The following is a 22458-nucleotide window of genomic DNA, read 5'->3' on the forward strand; positions in this document are numbered from 1 at the left end:
GATGGCAGATAAATCAGCAGCTGTCGCAGTCAAATTGGTTGGAACTCGGCACGAGTGTCTGGTTATCTGTCCACATTCTGACTTAAGCATAGGGGATGTGAAAAAAGGCGTCTGTTTTGTGCTGTGTGGCTGTACGCGGTTGACGTCAATGCAAAAAAAAAAAAATGCATTTCAGCTGACACTGGGTTTTTAAGGTGGACCTCACACTACTGGATGTCAACGTATAAAGGCTGCTCGTAAATGTTGAATTGAGATACAGCGGGAGAACAGGAGTAAGGTGAAAAGACACGGAAAAATGTATAAGTGCATTTTTAATAGTTTGCCGTGGGTGTTAATTTATTTATTTTGAGTGGGCAAATGCGTCCTTAAGCAACCCTTTTCGTCTGATCAGAGTCCGGAAGTGTGATCGATAAACACGTCAACGCCGTCACGAGAGGCGGGGTGTTGATTAGAAGCACAGTGATTGGTCAAAATCTGGGCCATGTCTTCCTTCGGTTAGCCCGGACAAGAACATTTAACTATAACTCAAATAATGTATTAAATCGGACATGGTATTCCTTCCCATGGAAACAAGACTTTGTGCTCATCAATGTTCTGTCAAAATATAATCAACGTCAAAGTGCTTCGAGTCAAAATGCCCTGAGCTATGTATGGACTGACTAGCTAACGCTAGCTCTGCATTGACAGGCGAATGAAACCCAGTCCTCACCACCAGTCGTCGTCGGTGTCGATGTGACAGCGCTGCTTTCTTCCTGTTCGTAATCTTGCCCAGCTTTGTAGTTGCGTGAAGCTACTGCAGACAAAATCCTTAAAATGGACAATCTTTTTTCGATGGGTTGATTCCAGAGCAGCTGACCATTTAATTAAAAACCTCACGTGTAGCATCAAAACACTGTTTGGTCTTGTCTACACGGCTTCGGCAGTGAAATTTCAAGGTTTCTCTGCTCGCCGACTTTTTATTTTATTTTATTTTTTATAAATCATGCTTTTATTATTTTTTGTCAACCAAAAGAAATTATTTGACTTTCGCTTATTACCAAAAGCCAAAAATAGTTGAAGTGTCAAAAAAATAGTTTTTCCCCGTATGACGAATAAATTGGCTTCATTGCGCTCACTACCCATGAACCATCAAACTAATTTCTGATTCTGTTTTACTGAGGCATTGTGGGTATTGAAGTTTGACTGTGTCACGTTTTGAATCCAGCATGGCAGGGAAACAGAAAAGGTTCGTGTACAAATTGTTGACTGTTTTGTCGTTTATTATGCATTTAAAGGTGAAATTCCATACGCGTTACATCTGTGAAACCGTTGTTCGTGTAATGAGTGAAATGTTTGGTGTTTGATCGTCTTTAGTAAGCTAGCGAACGGTAGTTCTTAGCCACTCATGCCGCTATAGCTAGCTCAGTGCTACTGCGTCTTGTAAACTCAGTGCTCTATCGTTTTACCAAACATTGTTATCAATGAGCATGCGATATTAAGGATTAAAATGTAGAATTTTATAATATTTAATGTATATAATATATGAACAAGTATCGTGAAAAGCTCCCCTCCCATGTAGACCAACTCATTTCAGTTGTTTAACTTTTGTCATTTTTTTATTTCAGAAAATTAGAAGACCTCAGTTTAGATGAGTTCCTCCTGTCAGGTTTTGACTCGGCAGGTGAAGATGAGTCTGAAGAAGAGACTCCCAAACAGAATGGTCTGAAGAAAAATAGGAAACCGCTGAAATCTGCAGCTGCTGAGACGTAAGACACAATGTGTGGCACTGTTGTTGTTGTGGTCTTTCTAACATCATGCACTCTCAGGGACAGACTAGCATTTATCTTTTTGTACTTATTTTTCTATACAGTGATGACATAAAGAAAGGCAAGGCATTTGAGCACAAGGCGCAGCTGTCCAGGTTGAAGAATAAAGATCCAGAGTTTTACAAGTTTCTGCAAGACAACGACCAAACCCTTCTGAACTTTGACGACACAGACAGTTCCGACGATGAGGATGAAAAGAAGTACCACAAATTGCCATCGACACTTGAGGTAAGCCAGTAGAGTTTGTGTGTTCATAATGAGCTCTAGTTGACTCCATTACCTGGTAGTAACCGCTATCCGAATAAAAGTAGACTGCGCTAAGTTCAGGTCTGAACACATCCAATGGGTCCTGAATAAGTTTTCAGCCCTGATTTATTTATATAATAGACATTTGAAGGTGATTAAATGACACCTGTTCACATTGTTGAGCATTTATGAATGCATTCCATCTTCAGGATGCATTGTGTCTTGCTTCCTCTTGTCTTTGAAAACAAACGTTTTCTTACCGACATGTTTCATGTTTAGGAGGCCAGCTCTGGTGAGGATGACGATGATGATGACAAGGGTCCGAAAAGTAAGAAAAAGTCCAAGAAGTCAGAGGAGACCATCAAAGTCACGGAGAAAATGATTGAAGATTGGACAGCCGCGATGAAGAAGGAACCCACACCTCGCCTCTTTAGGGATGTCACCCAGGCCTTTAAAGCTGCTGTAGCTACCACAAAGGGTGAAGCAAGTGGTCCTTGTCGATACAAAGTGGCTGACAGCTCAGGTAGGTCCTAATATGAGTATACGCTGTGACATTTACTAATGCAGTTGGAAAAACACAAAATAATTACATTTCAATGCATATTGTCAGTGATGTACAGTTTATTCCTACGTTGTCAGTGTCAGTAGCATTTCACAAGAAACCCTGAAGTTTTGCAGGATAGCTGTGGAGCCGATGGGTTCAATCTTAACATGGATGTTATAGTTTAAATACAGGAAAACAAATAAGTAATGTTAGCGATGGCTTTATATCTCACTTTATTGTAGAGCTGCAATTTACGATTATTTTCATAATCAGTTAATCTGTCGATTATGTTTTGGATTATTCGAGTAATCGTTTGCTCCATAAAACGTCAGAATATGTGGTGATTGGCGTTTCCCAAACTTGGAAATTATGATGTTGTCAAATGTCACGTTTTGTCCACAAACTAAAATAATTAAGTTTTAAGGATTTCTTCGTTATATGGAGCACAGAAACCAGAACATGTACTCATTTATGAAGCTACATTATTGTGTGTCTTGATGAACTCTCACAGATTCAAAGTGTAGTTGTTACTATGTGAATAGGTCAAACACAACCTTTTACACTTGTTTGCAGTGTTCAACGCCCTGGTCCTGTTCTGCATCAGAGATGTGTATGTGGCAATGCAGAGGATGCTCAACCTAAAGCCGAATAAAGACCAGAAAAAGTATGAAGCAGATGTTTTCATCTTGCATCTTTTTGTTGAATGTAGTGGTAGAAAAGGTTGGTCACTTTTCATTCTGTTTTTGTTTTGCTCTCAGGTTAGTGCTCCCATCGTCCAGTCCCAAGTGGCAGAAGAATCAGATTGACATCAAGATGTATCTTGGTGGAGTAGTTCAGGTTTGTTTTGATGCCTCAGTTAAAAAATGAACATGAGTATGATATAATTAAATAATGAGGAGTAACTTCAATGTGTATTTTTCTTGTTTTCCATTCCTGTCTCCCTCTGCACCTGTAGCTCTTATCTTGCCTAACGGAGTCGACTGTCATCACTGCTGTCCTGCGTCATGCCAACCAGCTTGTGCCATATTATCTTTGTCTTCCTAAACAGTGTCGCCATCTGATGAAGGTATGACATAAATCAGAATCATGCGTTGAATTTGTCTTTTTGGTATTCAGTCAGGAAACTTTTTTTTTAAAATTGGTTCTTTAACTTTCCCTTTCCTTTTTGTGTCCAGCAACTGCTGAAGCAGTGGAGCACAGGGGAGGAAACTTGCCGGGTTCTCGCTTTTCTGGCCCTCAACAAATTATGCAGACACAAGCAGGAGGCGTATCTTAAACCTATTCTCAAGGTGAGTTTAATGCAGCATAAAATGGGGATCAGGGGAGTAGACGCTGAACCTAAATGTAAAATGGATGAGAACAGGGAGGATACTCGAGGTACCTTTTTAAAACCATAGAAGTCTGTAAACTGACACATCTGTTTGGAGTGATATTTATTTATTTTAACATCATCCATCCAGCATACAACCTACAATATTACAATTAACAATTTTTTTCATGCTTAATATGAAACCAATATATTGTTTAGGTTAAACAAGTACAGTACTGAGACTATTTTTATGTCTGTCATATTAGCATTAGCTAATTGTGATCATTAGCATTTGGATTGGAACGATGTGGGTGAAAGTTGGTCGTATATTAGCAAACTTTCAAGCATTTTAAGTCACACGTGTATGTAATGCTCAAACATGTCTAGAAGACACCTGATGTAATAGACCTTTTTCAGAGCAGATATTTCTCAGCATTACGTAGTAGGGCAAACATAGATTTTATCAATACATTAGGGTTCCAACCAAGGTCTCAACTTTTGGGATAGGTCACATTCAATACTGATAATTTAACCTAGAAAGCTGGGGTTATTGTTTTTTTTTTCATTTTAAAATTGCATACATGTTTCCCTTATTTTTTTGATGTGTTTCATAAAGTGATTGAGAAATAATTATTCTTTATTTCATTATAGCATTGTTAAAACAAGACATTTAGTGGTGCACAGTACTGTATTTTAAGAACCCAAGTGAAAATTGTTTTCAGGGTGGAACATGTTGTGAAGAAGGGTGGGTGGAGTGTCATGATGATGAGACAAAGATGATAATTTTTGTGTGTTATTCGCCTAAGACTCTTGTCTGAATTGTCTTCAATTATAACATGGATGAAGAGCAGAGTATATTTTATGGCCTAAAAAATCACTTCACTTCACAGAGATCAAGGGTTGTGTGTTTTGATCTCTTCTGTTTACGTGTTTTTCTTTCTCTCTGCAGCAAATGTACATTTCCTATGTACAAAACTGCAAGTTCACGTCTCCCAATGCGCTGCCCATGATCAACTTCATGCAACGGACTCTTACAGAGATGTACTCCATGGACACACAGGCCACTTACCAGCACGCCTTTATTTACATCCGACAGCTGGCCATCCACCTCAGAAACGCCATGACCATGAAGAAAAAGGTTGGTTTTTGAGTGTGTGATTAAGGATCTGCTGTCATACTTTTAAATATTATTTTAAGACCAACTGTACAGATATCCAGACATTTTATAATTTTTTTAAAGGATTATTCTTATTACAGTGAAGCACTGGTCAAGTTGAAGTGTGAACTTTGATATTGTTTGAAAAATGTGAGATCAATGATTGAGTAAATTATTATACACATAAGAACATATAAGGTTGCAGTTTCAATTACATGGAAAACATTCATATTGGCAGATTGCTTTATTTATAATTTGATTAACATTATTAGTAATAAATATCATTTTGTTGTTACGTTCTTTTAGGTGCTGATTTGATATTGGGGATGCACCAATTGCCAGTTTTTGGGCCGATTTTGATTTCCGTTTTTTCATGGAGTTTGACCTTTTCATTTTTATCATTGCATTGGAAAAAATCAGTATATTTTCACCATCAGTTCTCACAATTCAAATTCAGTTTTCAAAATTCAATTTCAATTTACTGTGACAGACATCCGTATACTAGTAAAGAAAGAGCAATCAAGCGCAGATGCACAATTAAATCAATGATACAGGGGCCGTCCACACAGAAATGGGTTCTGGTGAAAATCTCAAAACACCAGCCTTGCATTGTGTTTGGAGTTTGAACATCCACAGCTCGGCCGTTTGTGTCTGTGACTTTGTGTATATGGCCAGTCACTGGGCACTGGCCAATCAATCGATGCATCCCTAGTTCCTATAATAGACAATGACTTGACTTGTGTGTATGTTTTATAGGAAACGTATCAGTCGGTGTATAACTGGCAGTTTATCCACTGCCTCTACCTGTGGTGTCGTGTCCTCAGCACTCTGCACCCCAGCGAAGTTCTGCAGCCTCTCATCTATCCACTCTGCCAGGTCATAATAGGCACAATCAAGTGAGTGTATTTATATACAGTTTTCACAGCCTGTCCACACAGAAACGAGTGTAGTTGAATATGCATAGGTTTTTTTTTTTTAATGACATTGGTGTTTCATCCACACAGAAATTGACATTTTGGAGACCTGAAACAATATTTTTGAAAAACGGGTTCCAGAGTGGGGAAATCTTAAAATGCAGCACTTACATTTTCATGAACACAACTAATGCGCTGCTTTAGGAAAACGATGATATCACAGTCCCACCTCTCTCTTGCACTGGCATTCACTGTCCCTATCTTTGTCATACTCTTGAGTTTGGCGATTGTTTGGTCATGTTTCCAAATACTTTCTATGAAAAGTAACTTAAGCCAGCCCGAAAAGAGGTTAGATATCACTAGAACACGTCTGAGTTCAGACATGAGGGTGAAGAAAAAAAAAAATGTTGATTGATTAGCAGTGAAACTAAATTATAAAATTAAAGGAGGGGGAAATTAAACCTATTTTCACAAACTGTGTGGTCACAGTGCTTCCCTCTCTGTGTCTACAGTCAGACCGGCTCTTATGAGTTCATTTATATGGTTGTGCTCTATAGATTTAATTTCAAACTCAAACTGTTTTGTAAGTTAAATATGTGTTGCTGATCACAGCTTGAAGTGGCGATAAGGTCTTAAAATATTTTTAAAACGGTCTTGAAAAAGTCTTAAAAATGTATTGAAATTAACTTCAGGATTCCTGCATATACCCTGTAAATGTTGCCAGGGGTCTGAAACGTTTTCTTGTTTTTGCTTCTACGATAACTTTTATTTCCCTTTCTTTTCCCTGGCTTTGTTTATTCTGTTTCAGTCTCTGTGATTGTATAATTTTTTTGGTGTAGCTTTACAGTGCCACTTACAGGCCTGGCATGTGTACTACAGTGTTTTTGTGGGGGTTTTGTGAAATGATGAAATTATACCGTGTTTACGGGAAACTTTTTCAAAACAACAGAGAAAAAGATTGTTTATGTTTTGTTCCGTTTCCTTGTGCATATGCTGCGTTCCAGAGCCCATCCAAACCAGTTGGATGTGGGACTTATCCTACCTCCAACTAGAAAAAGTGCATTGGAATGCCTGTCAAAGTGGGACCTCTTACTCGCGAAGTTGGGGCTGATCGGCCTACCTCCTATTCACCAAAATTAAGTCGGAGAATAATGGCGGCACCCATGGAGTCACATGAATAGGCTACAAACTTTACTTTTCTGCGTGTAGACTTGTTCTAGACACAGCAATTTTATCACAACTTGTTTTTCATGTTATGGCGTGAAATTATGTCGTTATCTGTTAGAATGAAGATATGTGGGACCATGGTGAAAGTATACTCATACTTGCATATCGATATGTATCGATTTGACATATACGGCTCGCTTGTGTATGTAAGTAGACGGAATTGCTAACAGTCAAAATGCCTCTTCAAACATAACGCAAAAACGCGTTACAAACATCCCATTTGTTTGGATTGGCTCTGGAACGCCCTCCTCTTCTTCTTCAACTTCTCCTTTTTAGGGGGAACCACAGCGGATCATCTGCCTCCATTTTGCCCTACCGTTGTGTTCTCTATTTTTAACATTGTCCTCATGTCCTCCTTTACAACATCCATGAACCTTCTTTGTGTTATCCATCTTTAACATTCTTTGTCCTATATAATCACTTTCCCTCCTCTGCACGTGACTAAACCATGTCGACCTTTCCAAACTGTCTAATTTTTTTATGTACAGTATTAATATTAACAGGGTTTTTTCCTGTACATCTTGGACAGTGTACCTTAATGCCATGCTCGTGATGCAGTCGGTAAATAATTCACCATAGAGTGTAAATTGAATTTGTGGTCAAGAGCTCTACATCTATTACAATTAATATAAATGATTTATAACATTCTTTATAGTGCTTTTGTGCATAATCAAACTTGATGTGATGGATCCATGTCCTATCAGTCGTTTTTGACTTACCAAAATTATTCACAGCAGATTTATGTGATGCTGAATGCATTGCACATACGTTATTAGACTAATAATTCATAAGACTACATGTGTATTAAAACTGCCACACAGTTATAGAATGACTTTAAAATAATGCTTAAAAGATGTAAAGAATGATGTTTGACTTAAATATTTTATCACAAGGTAACTCTAATACCTTCAGTTGGGCCCACAATGTGCTTTATATTTTCCAACACCAGGTGGAGACACTGACCACTGTTTTCTATCTCTAAACAGATTGGTGCCCACGATAAAGTATTTCCCTCTGAGGATGCACTGTTGCAGAGCCCTCACTCTGCTGTCGAGCAGCACCAACACATTTGTACCGGTGCTGCCTTTCCTCCTGGAGGTAAGACATGTCACCTCCCGTCCCACAGGATCAGTGCATGATGTTGACGAGAGAAAAAGTAGAAGGTCTAGTGTGCAAGTCCAATCTGAAGTCTTATCAATACCATCTCACCATGCATATCTGAAGACTTCAAATAGTTTTAAATTGTGCAGAATAAACAGCAGTTGGTTGTTTTTGTCGCGAGTGGAAACATTAAAAAGGTAGAAGTGATGAAATGTTCCATCAGTGGTTAGCTATGGAAAAAAAACATCAGTGGGGTATGAAATGCATTTTGGTCTCAACGGCCTCAACTGAAGGCACAGGAGGAAATGCATCGAAGGGTACGACACTGTGTGTGTGTGTGTGTGTGTGTGTGTGTGTGAGTGTGTGAGTGTGAGTGAGAAACACCTTTGTTATCAAACCAATCTGAAGTCCCCAACTGACAACATTTCTCTGGGTCAGGTGTTGAGCACATGACTGTGTGTCGTTTGTGCAAACGTGTGTTTATGCGTGCTGTGGTGATGTGGCTGGACGGAGGAGAGCGTTGTGCGAGCGACAGCGGCTAGCTCAGCCCTCTGGGAGTGGTATTTGTGCATGTGTGCGAGTGTGCAGCAGTTTGACCGACCTGATAAGGGCACGGTTGTGGTTTGGACTCTGGTCCTAACATGTTGTGCAGACCACATCCTCTCCCTCTATAGCCCACTCCCCACCTTTTTTTTTTCTTCTCTGCACATACACTCAGAGCCACCACCCCCATCCCCAACAGCATGCTGGGTTTATTTGTGACGCATTATATTTCCTGTGTTTTTTTTCTCCTATGCTGTTCCCCTTGTTAAAGGCAGGCTTGAGGTATGCTGCTACTGTTTTAATTAGAGCAGCAGAAGCAGCCCCTTCCTACTGTGTGTCTGTGCCTGTGTGTGTTCTCGCATCTCTGAGGGGGGTGTATGATTTGGAGCTTCCTGCTTCAGTAAGTGTGTGTGTTTGTGTGCGTGTGCGCGCGCATGTGTCTGGGTTGGCCCATGCCTTCCCACTTCCCCCTGGCTCCCCCGCAGACCGCCACCACATCCTATGTTTGTACAGACAGCACCGGCCAGGAGCGTTGCTCTGCTTCACACGCTGAGCACGTTAACGACCACACACACACACACACACACACACACACACACACACACACACACACACACACACACACACACACACACACACACCAATGCACAGAAATACAGAGATAGTGGGTGTCAAAAATAGCTTTATATACAAATACAAGGCAAAAATTCACTTGTGCACTGTAGGCAGATGCGAGAGCTACAGCTTGTCGACGAGAAGCCCACACATCAGCGAGAGTGTACTTTCACTGACTAAGATAGAAATGTGTCAGTGCTCCGACAACACTGCTACATGTACAATGTGTGTCATGGTTATCAAATTGTATGAATTAATATTACTCTATAGCTGATATCAAATGTCATCTCTTCAATGATTTGTGTGAATGATTACTAGATATGGATAGTATATGAAGTTTTAGAAGAGTTATGGTCACCTTAACCTTGACCTCCAAACAAATTTCGGTCCAGTTTTTGCGCCCCATGAAAATCAAATTCCTTCCACACAATATGATATATCATGTTCACAAGAATGGTACGGATGTGAGATGGCAATCTCAACCTTTAATCCCCGTAATCGGGTCATACTGAACCAACAATGACGCTGAAGCAAAGGCATAAACAAAGTTAATGTCAGACATTTGCATGCGTCAGGATCATAATATTTTAAGGCCTTTGTTGGCCATCAGCCTGACCTTTTTTAATGCTTCAGTGTGAGGTTTGTCTTTACTATTCTGTTGTTTAACAACATTGTACATTGATGGTTTTTGATTCACAGATCTTCCAACAAGTGGAGTTTAACAAGAAGCCAGGGCGAATGAGCAAGAAACCCATCAACTTTGCAGTCATCCTGAAGCTTGGCAAAGTCAACCTGATGGAGAAAGCCTTCAAGGTAAGCATTCGTGTGTCTTTGTTACTTCACTGTCTTAATTTTACAGTGCAAAACATTTCTTTAATGACTGTTCCGTGTGTGTGTTCCTTTTGCGCTTTGGGTCTTGGTTCCATTGAGTAGGAGCAACAGCTGATCAGATAAGTGGTTCAGGGTTTAGTTAATGTTATTTTCATGCTAACCCCCTCCCCCCCCCGAGCACAGCGTGTTAGCTTGCGTGTGTGTACAGGCGGGGATTGAGGGCAATGATGAAAGCCCCTTGTCGGGACTCTAAACCTGGCCTGGAGTCACCATGCTCAGTGCTGCATCCAAGAGGATTGCTGCACGGACTTCTGAGATAATCCCCTGCACTCTGCCTGCTCGGGCTGTTTTCACTCCAGTCACCTGGGCAGCTGCCATGAACCCCTGCCTCATAGATTCATGATAGACATAACCAAATACACATTTGTCTAATATGAAACAATTACTTAAAAAAACAAGTTTGCATTGAGAGTGAACCACCAAGCTTTTTGACTCTGGCCAAGTAAGGTTATGTGAATCAGTCTCTATGAAAAGTAGAATTACACATTTATATTAAGGGTTCCCTCCTAATTCATAGGCAATAATGAACTCGCCAAACTTGCATTTTTTTTATGAGGATTTTGTTGGAAAGTTAATACAAAAAGAAGGTTGAAAAACGGCGAAAGGCTTGCACGTACTCTCCATGCAGTCTACTCGCTCACAAATCTTTTTCTGTGAACATTCGAAATGATAACATTTGAGTCGCACAGACCAAAGCGAAGTTTTTCTGCAAGAAATGTATGATTTTGCCTTAAACACTCTCCTGGTTGTAAATTACTTGTTTATAAGCCATAGGTGACAAATTCAGGTGACAGACTACATGACAGAAGGACTCTGCGCTTAGCTTTATCATTGCACTGAATTTCCATTTTGTTTCTCATCATTCATGCACTTGGATATCCTACTACCTGGTTTTGTTTGGAAGGTTGAATGATCTTGTTTGCTCTTTGTAGCGAGTTGCATGTTCCGTATCGCCGGTGACTTTTTCAGATGTAGTAGACGTTCTGCTTACTATTTTTCTTTTATTAGCAAGTTGTTATTTCTTGACATAGAATTGACATGTACAACCACATTATTCAGTTTTGTTTTTTCCTAATGAATGATGAGTATGTCTTAATCTTACCATCAAAACTATAACTGTGTCTCTTGTGGGTTGAAACACTCATCTCTCTAAACTGTCACTGCAGCAAAGCAAAGAGGGAAGTTTTGCACATCTGTTAAGTGTGAATCTTTTTTATATCACTGTAGGATGGACTGATTGACCAGCTGTATGACTTGATGCTGGAATACTTCCACACTCAGGCCTCCACCATTGGTTTCCCAGAACTCGCCCTACCCACCATCATTCAGGTAACACAAACAATGAATTATTAATAAATCATACACTGGACTTGGTGATCTACACTACCGTTCAAAGTTTTGATTAGCAGACACAATGTACCATTAGAACACTGGAAATGAGCCTCTATACACCTATGTACATATTCCATTAAAAACGTTTGCAGCTAGAATTGACGTTTACCACATTAACAATGTATAGAGTGTATTTCTGATTCATTTATTGTTATATTCATTGAAAAAAAGTGTGTTTCCTTCAAAAATAAGGACATTTCTAAGTGACCACAAAACTTTTGAACGGTAGTGTTGGTCTGAATGAAATGACTTTATTCATGTATAGAGTTTTACAGAACACACATGAAGTAATGACACTTCCTCGTAACAACACAATCTGAATACATGACTAAGGATCTGGTTCAGGTCTTTGCCAGGCTGGATCTGTTCTCTGTAGGGGAAACAACCACAAACCCTATCTGCTGTGCCTGAATTACACAGTTTTGGTGGAATGATGATTCTTTAAACTGGGTCCTTTTTTCTCTCTCTCTTCCCCCCCCCCCCCCATCTATCGCCCTGCAGCTGAAAGCATTCCTGAAAGAATGCAAAGTGGCCAATTACTGCAAGCCAGTACGCCAGCTGCTGGAGAAGGTACAGGAGAACAGCAGCCACATCACAGGACGGAGACAGAAGGCCGCCTTTGGAGTGGCTGATGCCACCGCTGTGGTGAGTGTGTGACTGAGTGAGAGGGACAGGAAAGCTGGGCTTTTCTTGAATGTACACAGTCCCTCTCCAGAGTTGTTGTTTTACCTTTTTTGCCCATTTGTATTTTTTGTCCGATTTGTTGTTTTTAAACTTTTTTTTACTTTAAAATTGCTTTAAAAAATTTTTTTAATGCAGACAGGATACACAAAAATATTACTTCATACAGTTTAGCGTGATATGATTTAAAACATCTCATTGTCATTTCTCTGACAGATACTGTGTAATATATTATATTCAAAATGTCTTTAATTTTTTGAAAATTTTGAAATTTTGTTATTTCAAATTGCAATGTTGAGTTTGTAATGATTATTTGCTAAGCTCTAACTATTTTTTGTTTGTGTTATAAAATGGTTCTTGTTGACACTTTGAGTCGACCAACACAAGAGTACCTTCTCTTTCTGTGTTTAAATTTTATTTTTTAAGGGCACATCACAGTAAGAGAGTGACTTTTAAATATTGAGTTCTTTAAGGTGACGAAGCATAAAAACGGTCTCCCGTGTCAGTCCAAGAAATAAACTGGCTTGGATTTTGCCATGGTTTTATTGCTGTTGTCTTATCCGTCAGTCCATTCCTATTGTTTATGGGTTTAAGCTGGAGGATAGGAACTGTGCCAGCTTGGCTTTGGTCCCATAACACATATTCATGCAGTAGTCTCCTGATCACATTATTCAGGTGTGTTAGTCTGACTGAGAAACTATATTTATTGCAATTGGACTAAGATGTTGACATTTATTTTTTTATTTACTTTACTACCAAATTATACATGTTTTCTATTGTCATGTCCACTGACCGAAAGAGTCTCAACTGTTGCCTCTATGGTTGCACTCGTCAACGCTTGATGTCATGATAGTATTTTTACTGTCTGCATCCAAATTCTGCTAAAGAAGATTTTTACTAAGTTTAGTACATGATGTGGACTTTTCCTTTAGTCACAATTATGACCTTTAAATACTGAGATGTCGCGTTGGACATTTCTTCCGCTTTAACAGAAGCAGCATTCACAAAACTGAGATTAATATGGATTAATCTGAGTCTGTCACTTAATCAGACACTATGAGGAGGAGTTGGTTGTCAGGTTGCCAGATTTTTGGCAAAAAGGTGCCAGCTGCTGTGGTGGGTGTATTTGTGTTTACAATAATCAACAATCAGCCAGCTCTAGCATTTGAATTGGAAATTACTGATGGTTTGTACAAGTACGAGCCAGTGATTTCCACAGCAACAACATGTTGCATATATTTTCAAATGCTAATCATTTGATTATTAATGCCTGCATCACTGAGCACTAACGTATAAATGGTGTCTAACCTAAATGTTAAAGAAGCAAGGGGTAAGTGTGGTTTTCCTGTCACAGTATCGGAAACTTTTCTTTGGTTAACAAATAGTACGACAAGATGATTTCTTTTGGGCTCTGGTGGGTTTAAGTTGAGGCTGCAGGCCATCATGCATCTATGACCCCTACAGGCAGCAGCTGATAGCACTTCACCATGTAAACACAAAGCGTGCTTAACAACAACCCTGTGATTATTGGACGCTCTTATGGGCTTTTGAACCAGAGGCGCCTCCGCCTAATGAGTAGGTGTGTGTATGTGTGTGCGTCTCTGTGTGTGTTGACGGAGTACAACAGACAGCACAGCACTGCAGTAGCGCCAGCCCCTGTCGCCTTGACTCTTTGCTCAGCAGCGGCTGTCGCCATGGCATACACTCCCTGGCATTGTGGTCGAGGTGTAACTGCAGGCGAAAGAGAAGGGACAGAGCTGCTGCTGCTGCTGCTGTTGCTGTGGAAAAGGCCATGGCTGCCCTCTGGCCACCATCTCCCCCAATGACATCGATATGTCACCCAAATTGAGAGCTAGTCTAATTAATACAAGTCACAACGGTGTCTGATGTCATAAGGAATCTTTTTTGTCTCGTTTTTTTCTCAGTGCAGGCTGATTTCTTGGGTCGCTTTTCCATTTTCTTTTTCTGCCTTTGTGCGAACATGTCACCAAGTGTAATTGCCACATAGTAAACTGTGCTAAGTGTGTTAAAGTAACGGGCGCGAGAGGCTGAGGTCCGTTCACTTTATTGGATTTGTTGGTCAGGTAATATGATTGGGCCTAATCAATATCTTCCACAAATACCTTTAGGGGAAGGCTGGGGAAGATCCGGTGGTCTTATCTTCCAGGTATCTTTGGTCTGTGTTAGGGGTGGACAATATGGACGAAATAAATAATCATTACCATGTATATTTTGGCTGAAAAGCAGTGTGTGTGACTGCATGTGTCACAGGGACAGAGAGAGAAGAAAACAGTTGGTATGAGCGACAGTGGAGTTAGATGGCGCGACGGATATGTTTCTCCACACTCTGTTTTAATTCCCTCAGCATTCCCTCACAGTGTTTTTCCCTCGGTTTTTCTCTCCTCTGAAGAGATACAAAAGTAAACCTGGCTTTATAGCGATAAATGGTACAGTTGCTTCGTGGCTTAGTACTGGTAGTGGTTAGCGCTGTTGCCTCACAGCAAGAAGGTGCTGGTTTCGGTTCCCGCTCTGGGACCTGTCTTTGTGGATTTTGCATGCTCTTCCCGTGTCTGTGTGGGTTTCCTCCCACAATGAAAACATGCATAAATGTTCGACCGGTTGGATTGGTCCATTGTGGCGGCACGCTCAGTCGCAGCGGCTCCGATCAACCCCTCCATCTGACCTTGAAATTTAAACAATAAAGATCCTTTCCTTCCTTTCCAGTATACTGCACTCAAAGATGTATCGGTTTAATTAAAAATGGTGTTCTACTGCCCTGCTCTAGTCTGTGTTTTTTAATGTTTTCTTCAAATTTCTTTTGTGTCCCTCCTTTTCATCATTTGATGTGAAATTTCATTATAGTAAGATTGGTTAAAAGGCATCTTTTAAGGTATATTTAAACATCACCACATTCTTAGGTTTAGCACTATATACAGAATTTCCAGTTATCCTCCGCCTTTATATATTCAAAGATTAAAATCCCCTTGTTCTCTGGCAGGCGGCCTGGGAGAAGCGGCTCCAGGAAGAGGGAACGCCTCTCAGCAGGTACTACAGCCAGTGGAAGAAGCTGAGGGAGAAGGAGATCCAGTTGGAGATCTCTGGCAAAGAAAGGGTAAATATCCGATGCCAGCGATCTTGTGATGATAATGTTACCAACAAGTGCTCCTTTACATGAATCATGAAACAGTCCTGCTGTAAGGAGGAAATCTTAACTGATGGAGCAGTTATTTTAGCTTGTGTTTTATTCTGACTGTGTATTTTATTAAAGATGGAGGATCTGGATCTCCCCGAGATCAAGCGTAAGAAGATTGCGGATAAGAAAGCGGAGGACAAGAAAGAGTTCAAGGATCTGTTTCAGTCTGACAGTGACTCGGATGATGATGACGGTGACGATTTCAAAATTAAAGGTAAACCAAATCTCATATCCACTCAAATATGACACTGTCCTGACACAGGGGCAGGTTTGTTTAATCTGTGGAACAACTATGTTATGATTCATGGTTCTCCTTGGCCTCCAGTGGGCTGAGTTTCATTATGGCCTGATCTTCTACTAAAAGCACAGTAATAATGTATTGACAGATGTGTCTGATTTTTGTCTCTGTCGCTGTGGCAGTGCTTTGGCTTTGGCTTCATGAAACAGACGACCTAAGACTTTGCCACGAGTCTCTGAGTTGAGTTTTTAAAACGTCCTCAGAGACCACTTACAGGAATGGTAAATTAAACCCCAAAGTAGCTGAGTAGAAAATCTGCTACTCGGATAGATTAGTCAGCTGTTTTATTCTTTAGACTCTTGGTGTTTTTCCATTATACAGGTTTAGCTCTACTCAGTTTGGGCCTTACGCGAAGTTGTTTTATATGCAACACAAACGTGCCATGTATGCTCGCTGTAGTGCTCTTGCCGGTTTTTAAAAATGGGGGGGTTTGATTCTTGTGTCGTACGGCGCGCTCATGACTCTTACAGTGATGACACTCTGTCAATCGGTGGCTGGCAGTCTGTTGACTTTTCAGTATCGGCTCAGCTCATTAGGAACCTCGTCAGAGCAGGTACTAAAAAAAGCACCAGGTACTATCCGTGACGGAAAAGCAAAAACCGAGTAGTGCTTGAACTATATATCGGAAAACCCCCATATGTGTCTCATCCTCTGTGGGTCATTGGTAGGTCACTGGCAGCTGTGACCTCGCCTTTACACTCCAAGCTCAAAAAGCTTTTCCCAAGGTCACAGAGGAAAGGAGTAAGCGACATTTTTTTTTTCCCATGCATCTGGACTTTATTGTCGGGAGTCCTCACAAATATATGGGCAGCTGCCGTGGAGCAGCGGGCGGGCCTCTCTGTTCGCACACGCACACCTCATATTCATCACCCTCCCACCCCTCGTGCACATACACAAACAGAAAACCCCCCGACCGGAAGTACAAGCTCGGATCCCAGCGGAGGTTTTTTAATTCAAACCAGCCCAGTGGAACAGCCAGAGGTGGTCGCTCCCACTCCTCTCTCACTTCCTCTCGACTGCCTTCATTTGACTTCTCTAGCTCTCTTTCTGGCTCTGCGGGCTTCAGCCAGCTGCCCCCGCATGTCCTCGCAAACGCGTGCGCACACAACTTAACGGCGGCGCACAAAGGCACATCCATCACCTTATCGTCCAGTCTTGAAGAACCAAAAAGCTTTTGAGCAGCTCACCAAAAAACTCTTTGTGGTGTTGCACGCTCTCGGAAAGAGGGGGAGTGTGAGAGTAGGGGGCGGTTGTGTGTCTGTGTCCGTTTGAGTGTGTGTGTTGTTTGGTAAATGAATGTTTTCTTAGATGTTGTTTGTGTCTGTGTACACAGTATAACAGAGAGTGGAAGCAGCTCTGCTTTGCCTCTCTCTCCCCCCTCCCTCTCTTCCTCCCTCCCTCTCTTCCTCTTCTATGCCTCCAGTCTCTCATCACACCTCAACTTCAAAGTCTGTGGATCCCAGTTGTCCCTTTGGCTACAAGACACACAGTCGCTCACTTACTCATACTGCGCACACACTTTCAGATGAACTCCCAACTTCTCGCACAGCGACTCTTCCATCATCATCGTAGCAGTGGAGCCTGCCTGCTATTTCCATTTGCTATATTTAGGCCTTGAGCGTAAGATGTCTGAAACTGCCGGTAGTCAACTGTCACGGGTGTTAGTGCTGCAGCAGCGTCTTTAATCGACTCTCGGCTCCCATCGCAGGAAGATAGAGACTCTTCCGGCTGCCTGTGATACCTGGCCCACATGAGTGTCTCCAAAGTCCTCAGATGTCAGCGATGCTGAGACGCAAGCATCGAAATGTCTAAACAAAGTATCACCCACAGAATTCAATGTTGTATAAAGCTTTTCCACTTTCTCCACTTAGGTAAAAAGGGCGGCCTTGGGTCGGATGACGACGATGACGATGATGATGATGATCTTGAAGACTTGTCTGACATGAGTGATGACGAGGGAAGAGACTCAGGTTGGTGCATCATCAGTCATCATTTTGTCTCACGGTTCCTATGCAGTATGGAAAAGTATGGAGTTTAATTTGAGTAATTTCCAGGTCTGGATAAGTATGAAAAAATGTCTGTGTAGTTTCCAGACTAATATCTCACTTTCTAAATATATACAAATCAAAACAACATAGCCAACCTGTAGATGATATGAAGCTTATTTAATTTGTTTCCATACGTGTCGTCAAGCCAGCCACCTATTGTCAGCACCGACCGTGTCATGGGTCGATGCAAGTTCTCCCAGGGCTATTTGTTTACATCATAAACATCTAACTATTGGTATTTAGATGTTTAATATTGACTGAAAAATCCTCCGAAGACTGGAAAAGTATGGCATTTAGTTACGGAGAATGTGTAGGAACTCTGTGTGATGTGCTTTGTAATTTTTGAGTTTGTGTATATATTCATTTTGATTACACAAGACTAATATTTACATAGAACTGACTGGTGTTATTATATTAGACCTTCAGATTAGACTTGTGGCTTTACATTGTTTTTTTTTTATCTCATTATCATAATTATTGAAGGCTAGATTAGTCTTTTAGTCGATGAGCCCAGGTCTGCGACACTGTTGACCCTTGTTGGCTTTATGATGAATCAAGGAGAGTTCACCATGGTTATAAGTAAAACTACTTATAACCGAGCACACACGCGCGTGCCATTTCCTCTAAAGCGGGCGTAAAACGTACCGCACGTACTGATCGCTCATTGGCAGCGATCAGTTCTTTGTCGTCTCCCCTTGGACCCTCGGGTGTGTGTCAGGCCTAAAAGTCATGATTATAACATTAAAGTGATTATGCAGCATAATGCTGATACATAAAAAATAAACACACCAGCTGTGTTTATATTGGTTTTTACTACCATTATTTGTATATAAAACACTGCAGAGAATAGTGTTTACTTTGTACCTACCATGTTTATTCTGCTGCGTCTGCTACAATCATTTTAATAGTTGTCTTTTCCTTCTCAGATGAAATGAAAGGTATATGAATAAATGAATGACTAGATTGACTGTCAACTATTTTGATAATAAATCCATTTAATTGGTTATTTAATTATTGGAATAAGCTGTTTTTTTCAGCTTCTTTGACAAGATCATCATTTTGTATTTTGGGAAACTGAGCAAATTTGTCTGCTTTTTAAAAACAAACAAAAAAACAACAACTAATCGGTCAGTCAAGAACTTAATTGACAGATTAATCTATTAAATAAGATGCTACGAACCATGACTTTTAACTTGTAACTACATTCATTATATTCACACTGTTAAATCAGACTTACAGGCTCTGTCAGGCTCTGTATTCTCTCTATCACCTGAAAACGTTTACTGTGCATATTCCAGATGATGACGAGGACGAAGGAGATGAAAAAGAGTCCAAGGCTCCTCAGCCGCTGTCGTCCTCGTCTCTGATAAAGCTGGCAGAGGGAGACGAGGATGTGGTGGAGGACCTGGAGCTGTCGGATGACGACTGAGGTCACGCTTGAGGTCACGTATGTTCCGCTGGACCAGCCCTCGACTGTATACTCAACAGTTCTACAGTATATTTGGACTTTTGCTCTATTCTTCACTTTTTATGACTTCACTTGTACAAATGTGTTTGATATCATTTTCTGAAAACATTGAAGTTATATTAAAAAAAAATCCTTAACTTTTACCTTTGCCTACAATGCGAGTGATGTGCATTCCTGTTGATGCATCAGTGCATCTTAAATAAATCACGTGTGTGTATGTGCACACCTATAGGCACCCTCAGGCTTGATGAGGACAGGCTTTTTGGAAAGAGAAGTACAAGCCTCACTGAGCTGGGCCGAGCAAAGCTGGCCCAGCCAAGACGAGGGGGGTACAGAGAGCCGGGTGTTGAGCCCCGAGGCACCAGTGCTGTGCCAGGCTGGCAGGGTGGTGTCTGTTGCTGTGCCAAATCTCTCTGCCCAGGTGGTAGAGCAGCAACACTGGCTGGTCTGTTTCTTTGCCAGCTCCTCACCCAACCACCACCCACCCCCCCCCCCCCTCTCTCCCGACCACTGTCTTTTCTGTCGGTGTATTCACATGCTCAGACACAGCTTTTCTTCTCTTAACTTACTACAGCATCCACCAGCATAAAACCATTGAAAACTAAAGTTCTTTTATCACATGCGTTTGCTGTACAACAGGGAGGGTAGACCAGTTGTTTGACATCGATACCACAAAGGAAGATTTAATTTGAGTTGCCACATTTCCTCTGTAGTCGTTTCAAATGAATACACAACGCTCTGCAGACGCCCAGCCTTAAGCGAGGGGAAGTCCCAGCTGAGTTTTAGTAGTACAGTGTACGGCTTCAGAGTAAATTCCTGAAAGAGGAAGGTAAGTGTAATCTTAGGCTATTCCTGGTTCTGGTCCTGTGTGTGGGTGTATGAGGAGGGTCAGGTTTATCCCCCACAGGCGGGGGATTGGCCTTGGCCTGTAGCTGAACCTCACACTCTGACAGCTGGTGTTGACCTGAGCTGTGTCCCCCATGGTTTAGCATCAGAAGACCGCAAACTCCCTCCTGCACAGTTTTACACAAAAACTTCAAACACCTGAGGAGGAAAGGGCATGTATACAGTGTTCTGACACAGGCACACAATCATGACAGATGAGAGAACGGGAATTTCTTTAGGATTTATTTCACCTGTGAGGTGAATAGAAAAATAGGATGAAGACAAAACTTTTGAAGGGAAATCTAAAGACCATTTTAATTCATTGCTTGCGTGGGATTAAAAATTATTCCATAACAAAATCAAAACATTTGCATTAAGAGCTTTGTGCCTTTCTTTTTCCCTGCAACCAAGAGAGAACCAAGTAAAAGTATCTTTGGAATCCATCTGAAGGGCTAATTATAATACATATCATAATCTGCTTTATCTACTACATCAAAAGTCCTATAAATATTTTTTTCCTCATTTATATGCTGAAGTAGCATTCAAGATTGGAGCATCTTTTAATATAACACTTAAAAAAAATGGCAGAACAAAAGTATGAACATAAGTACCACCAAAGTTCAGGAAGTCACATTTTTCAGTAAAGAAAACCTTATTCGTGCAACTACAGTTAACAAAAAGTAAAAGTACCACGTATGTAACCTTCAGGATATTTTCATCTTAAGCATGGTTCTGTACAATTTTGCATGTTTTTTTCTACCTCCCACAGTAGTCAACAGAAGCGTACAATGACATAATGCCGTACACGCCGCGGCCATAGATGCCATGATGGGCTTTTTTCCCCCCATTTCACTGACACTTTAAGTCTTTATTTGTCAGGAAATGACCACTCGACCTGTGTTGCCCCAAATTGAGTCCATCGTTTGAGGCACTAGCCTAGCGTTCCCCTGTAGGACCAGTCTTTGACTTAGACAATTAATGCAAAAAAGAAGCAGACGCACTGAAACATGGATCCAATTCCACACATCCGGTCATCTTTGGTATTGGGACAGTGGAATGCATAGTTGCAGTGATAAGCGGGAGCCGGTCAGAGCTGGTGCTGCTCAGCATTATGCTTAAAACTCCAGTCTCTAAAAAAGACGGCTCCACGCTGCTGTTTGGCTTCAGGAAGTCAGTGAGCAGGAGGAAGGGAAGGAGAGAAAAGAGGGGCGAGGCATCTTGTCTTAATTCCTGGGTTCTGCAGGGCTTGTGGTGAGAGATACAGACTAGAGAAAACAAGTGAGTTAGCAGACCTTCCTCCAGCCCAGGAAGGAAGGAAGAGTTTCCGCTAGCGTCTGACTGTCTGACTTGCAAGAATGTCGCATTTGTGGCAGGCTTCGCTCCTTTTTTTGGCAGGCGGTCTGTGACCAGCTGTCTCCTTTTTCTCTTTCTCTGTTCCTCTGTTGCTTCACGTGTCTCCCTTCCAACCCAGTTTCTTTGGATTCTGCTTGGTTACAGCCACTGCAGGAGAACTCGGACTGATTGGTTTACCGGATGTGGTACTTATTGTCCAGGTCCCTTTTATTCCAGTCCAATATTTTCCCATAAATTTTAGCATGAAGGTCCCAAGGTGCGAGAGTCTGGTAAATAGAGCTTAGGAGTTGATCTGTGGTTCAAGTCAACCCCCCCCCCCCTTCCCTTGGCTCTCTGGCTGGTTTGAGGCAGGGCTGCTCTCTTCACCCCTGCCTTTCAGCTCCTACGATGGCGTTTTGGCCTCGTATCTTCCGGCCACCGTGGAGCCATTGCCGTTTTCCTGCTTTGGGGAGGAGCACCCGGGAGTGGGGCCGCTGTAGGGAGAAGAGCTGCTGCTGGTGGAGGTGGGTCTGTGGGGAAAGGACAGCGAGAGGGGCAGGGGCGTGTCCGATGGCGTGGTAAGGGGATCCTGGTCTGTGTGGCGCAGAGCGGCAGAAGGTGGAAATGGGAATGCCAAGGGAAATCCAGTCATGTAGAAGAGCCTGCCGACACGACGCGCCACCTGAGGAGATGAGACCATATGACTGTCAGTGCATCCTGTTGGACTAATGTTGTGTACTGTGTGTCAGAGAGAGAGCGAGAGAGCAGTCTGTGGGGCAGGCTAGCTTGAGGGAATCACTATGCTACACT

At 41.6% G+C, this 22458-nt stretch overlaps 2 protein-coding genes across 2 annotated transcripts in view; one reads left to right on the forward strand and one right to left on the reverse strand.

Moving 5' to 3' along the window:
* The first annotated feature begins 1197 nt into the window (after window positions 1–1197).
* noc2l (NOC2-like nucleolar associated transcriptional repressor) lies at window positions 1198–19497 on the forward strand. Its single transcript, XM_083895377.1, has 18 exons — window positions 1198–1225; window positions 1605–1745; window positions 1850–2033; window positions 2331–2574; window positions 3169–3259; window positions 3354–3432; window positions 3551–3661; window positions 3771–3884; window positions 4854–5042; window positions 5817–5956; window positions 8188–8299; window positions 10160–10273; window positions 11579–11680; window positions 12245–12388; window positions 15423–15536; window positions 15693–15831; window positions 17787–17885; window positions 19262–19497. Exons 1-18 carry the CDS (start codon window positions 1206–1208, stop codon window positions 19390–19392), a joined length of 2268 nt encoding a protein of 755 aa, XP_083751503.1. The 5' UTR covers window positions 1198–1205; the 3' UTR covers window positions 19393–19497.
* Window positions 19498–22015: 2518 nt separating this feature from the next.
* The window catches only part of samd11 (sterile alpha motif domain containing 11), a gene marked incomplete at its 5' end in the record, with an annotated part of 54538 nt that continues 54095 nt past the window's right edge, over window positions 22016–22458 (reverse strand). Inside the window, one exon of the mRNA XM_083895280.1 lies at window positions 22016–22330. Coding sequence (XP_083751406.1) covers window positions 22052–22330 — 279 coding nt within the window. The 3' untranslated portion in view covers window positions 22016–22051. The remainder of the gene's footprint in view (window positions 22331–22458) is intronic.

This window comes from Microchirus variegatus (genome assembly GCF_963457635.1).
Source record: "Microchirus variegatus genome assembly, chromosome: 9".
NCBI classification, from domain to species: Eukaryota; Metazoa; Chordata; class Actinopteri; order Pleuronectiformes; family Soleidae; genus Microchirus; species Microchirus variegatus.

What these genes read in the sequence shown, in the direction of transcription:
- noc2l (XM_083895377.1), top strand. Translation starts at nt 1,206, where the DNA reads ATGGCAGGGAAACAGAAAAG. An exon ending in TGATGGAGAAAGCCTTCAAG is followed by an intron (nt 10,274 to 11,578) that starts GTAAGCATTCGT and finishes ATATCACTGTAG; the next exon opens with GATGGACTGATTGACCAGCT. An exon ending in TGACGATTTCAAAATTAAAG is followed by an intron (nt 15,832 to 17,786) that starts GTAAACCAAATC and finishes TTCTCCACTTAG; the next exon opens with GTAAAAAGGGCGGCCTTGGG.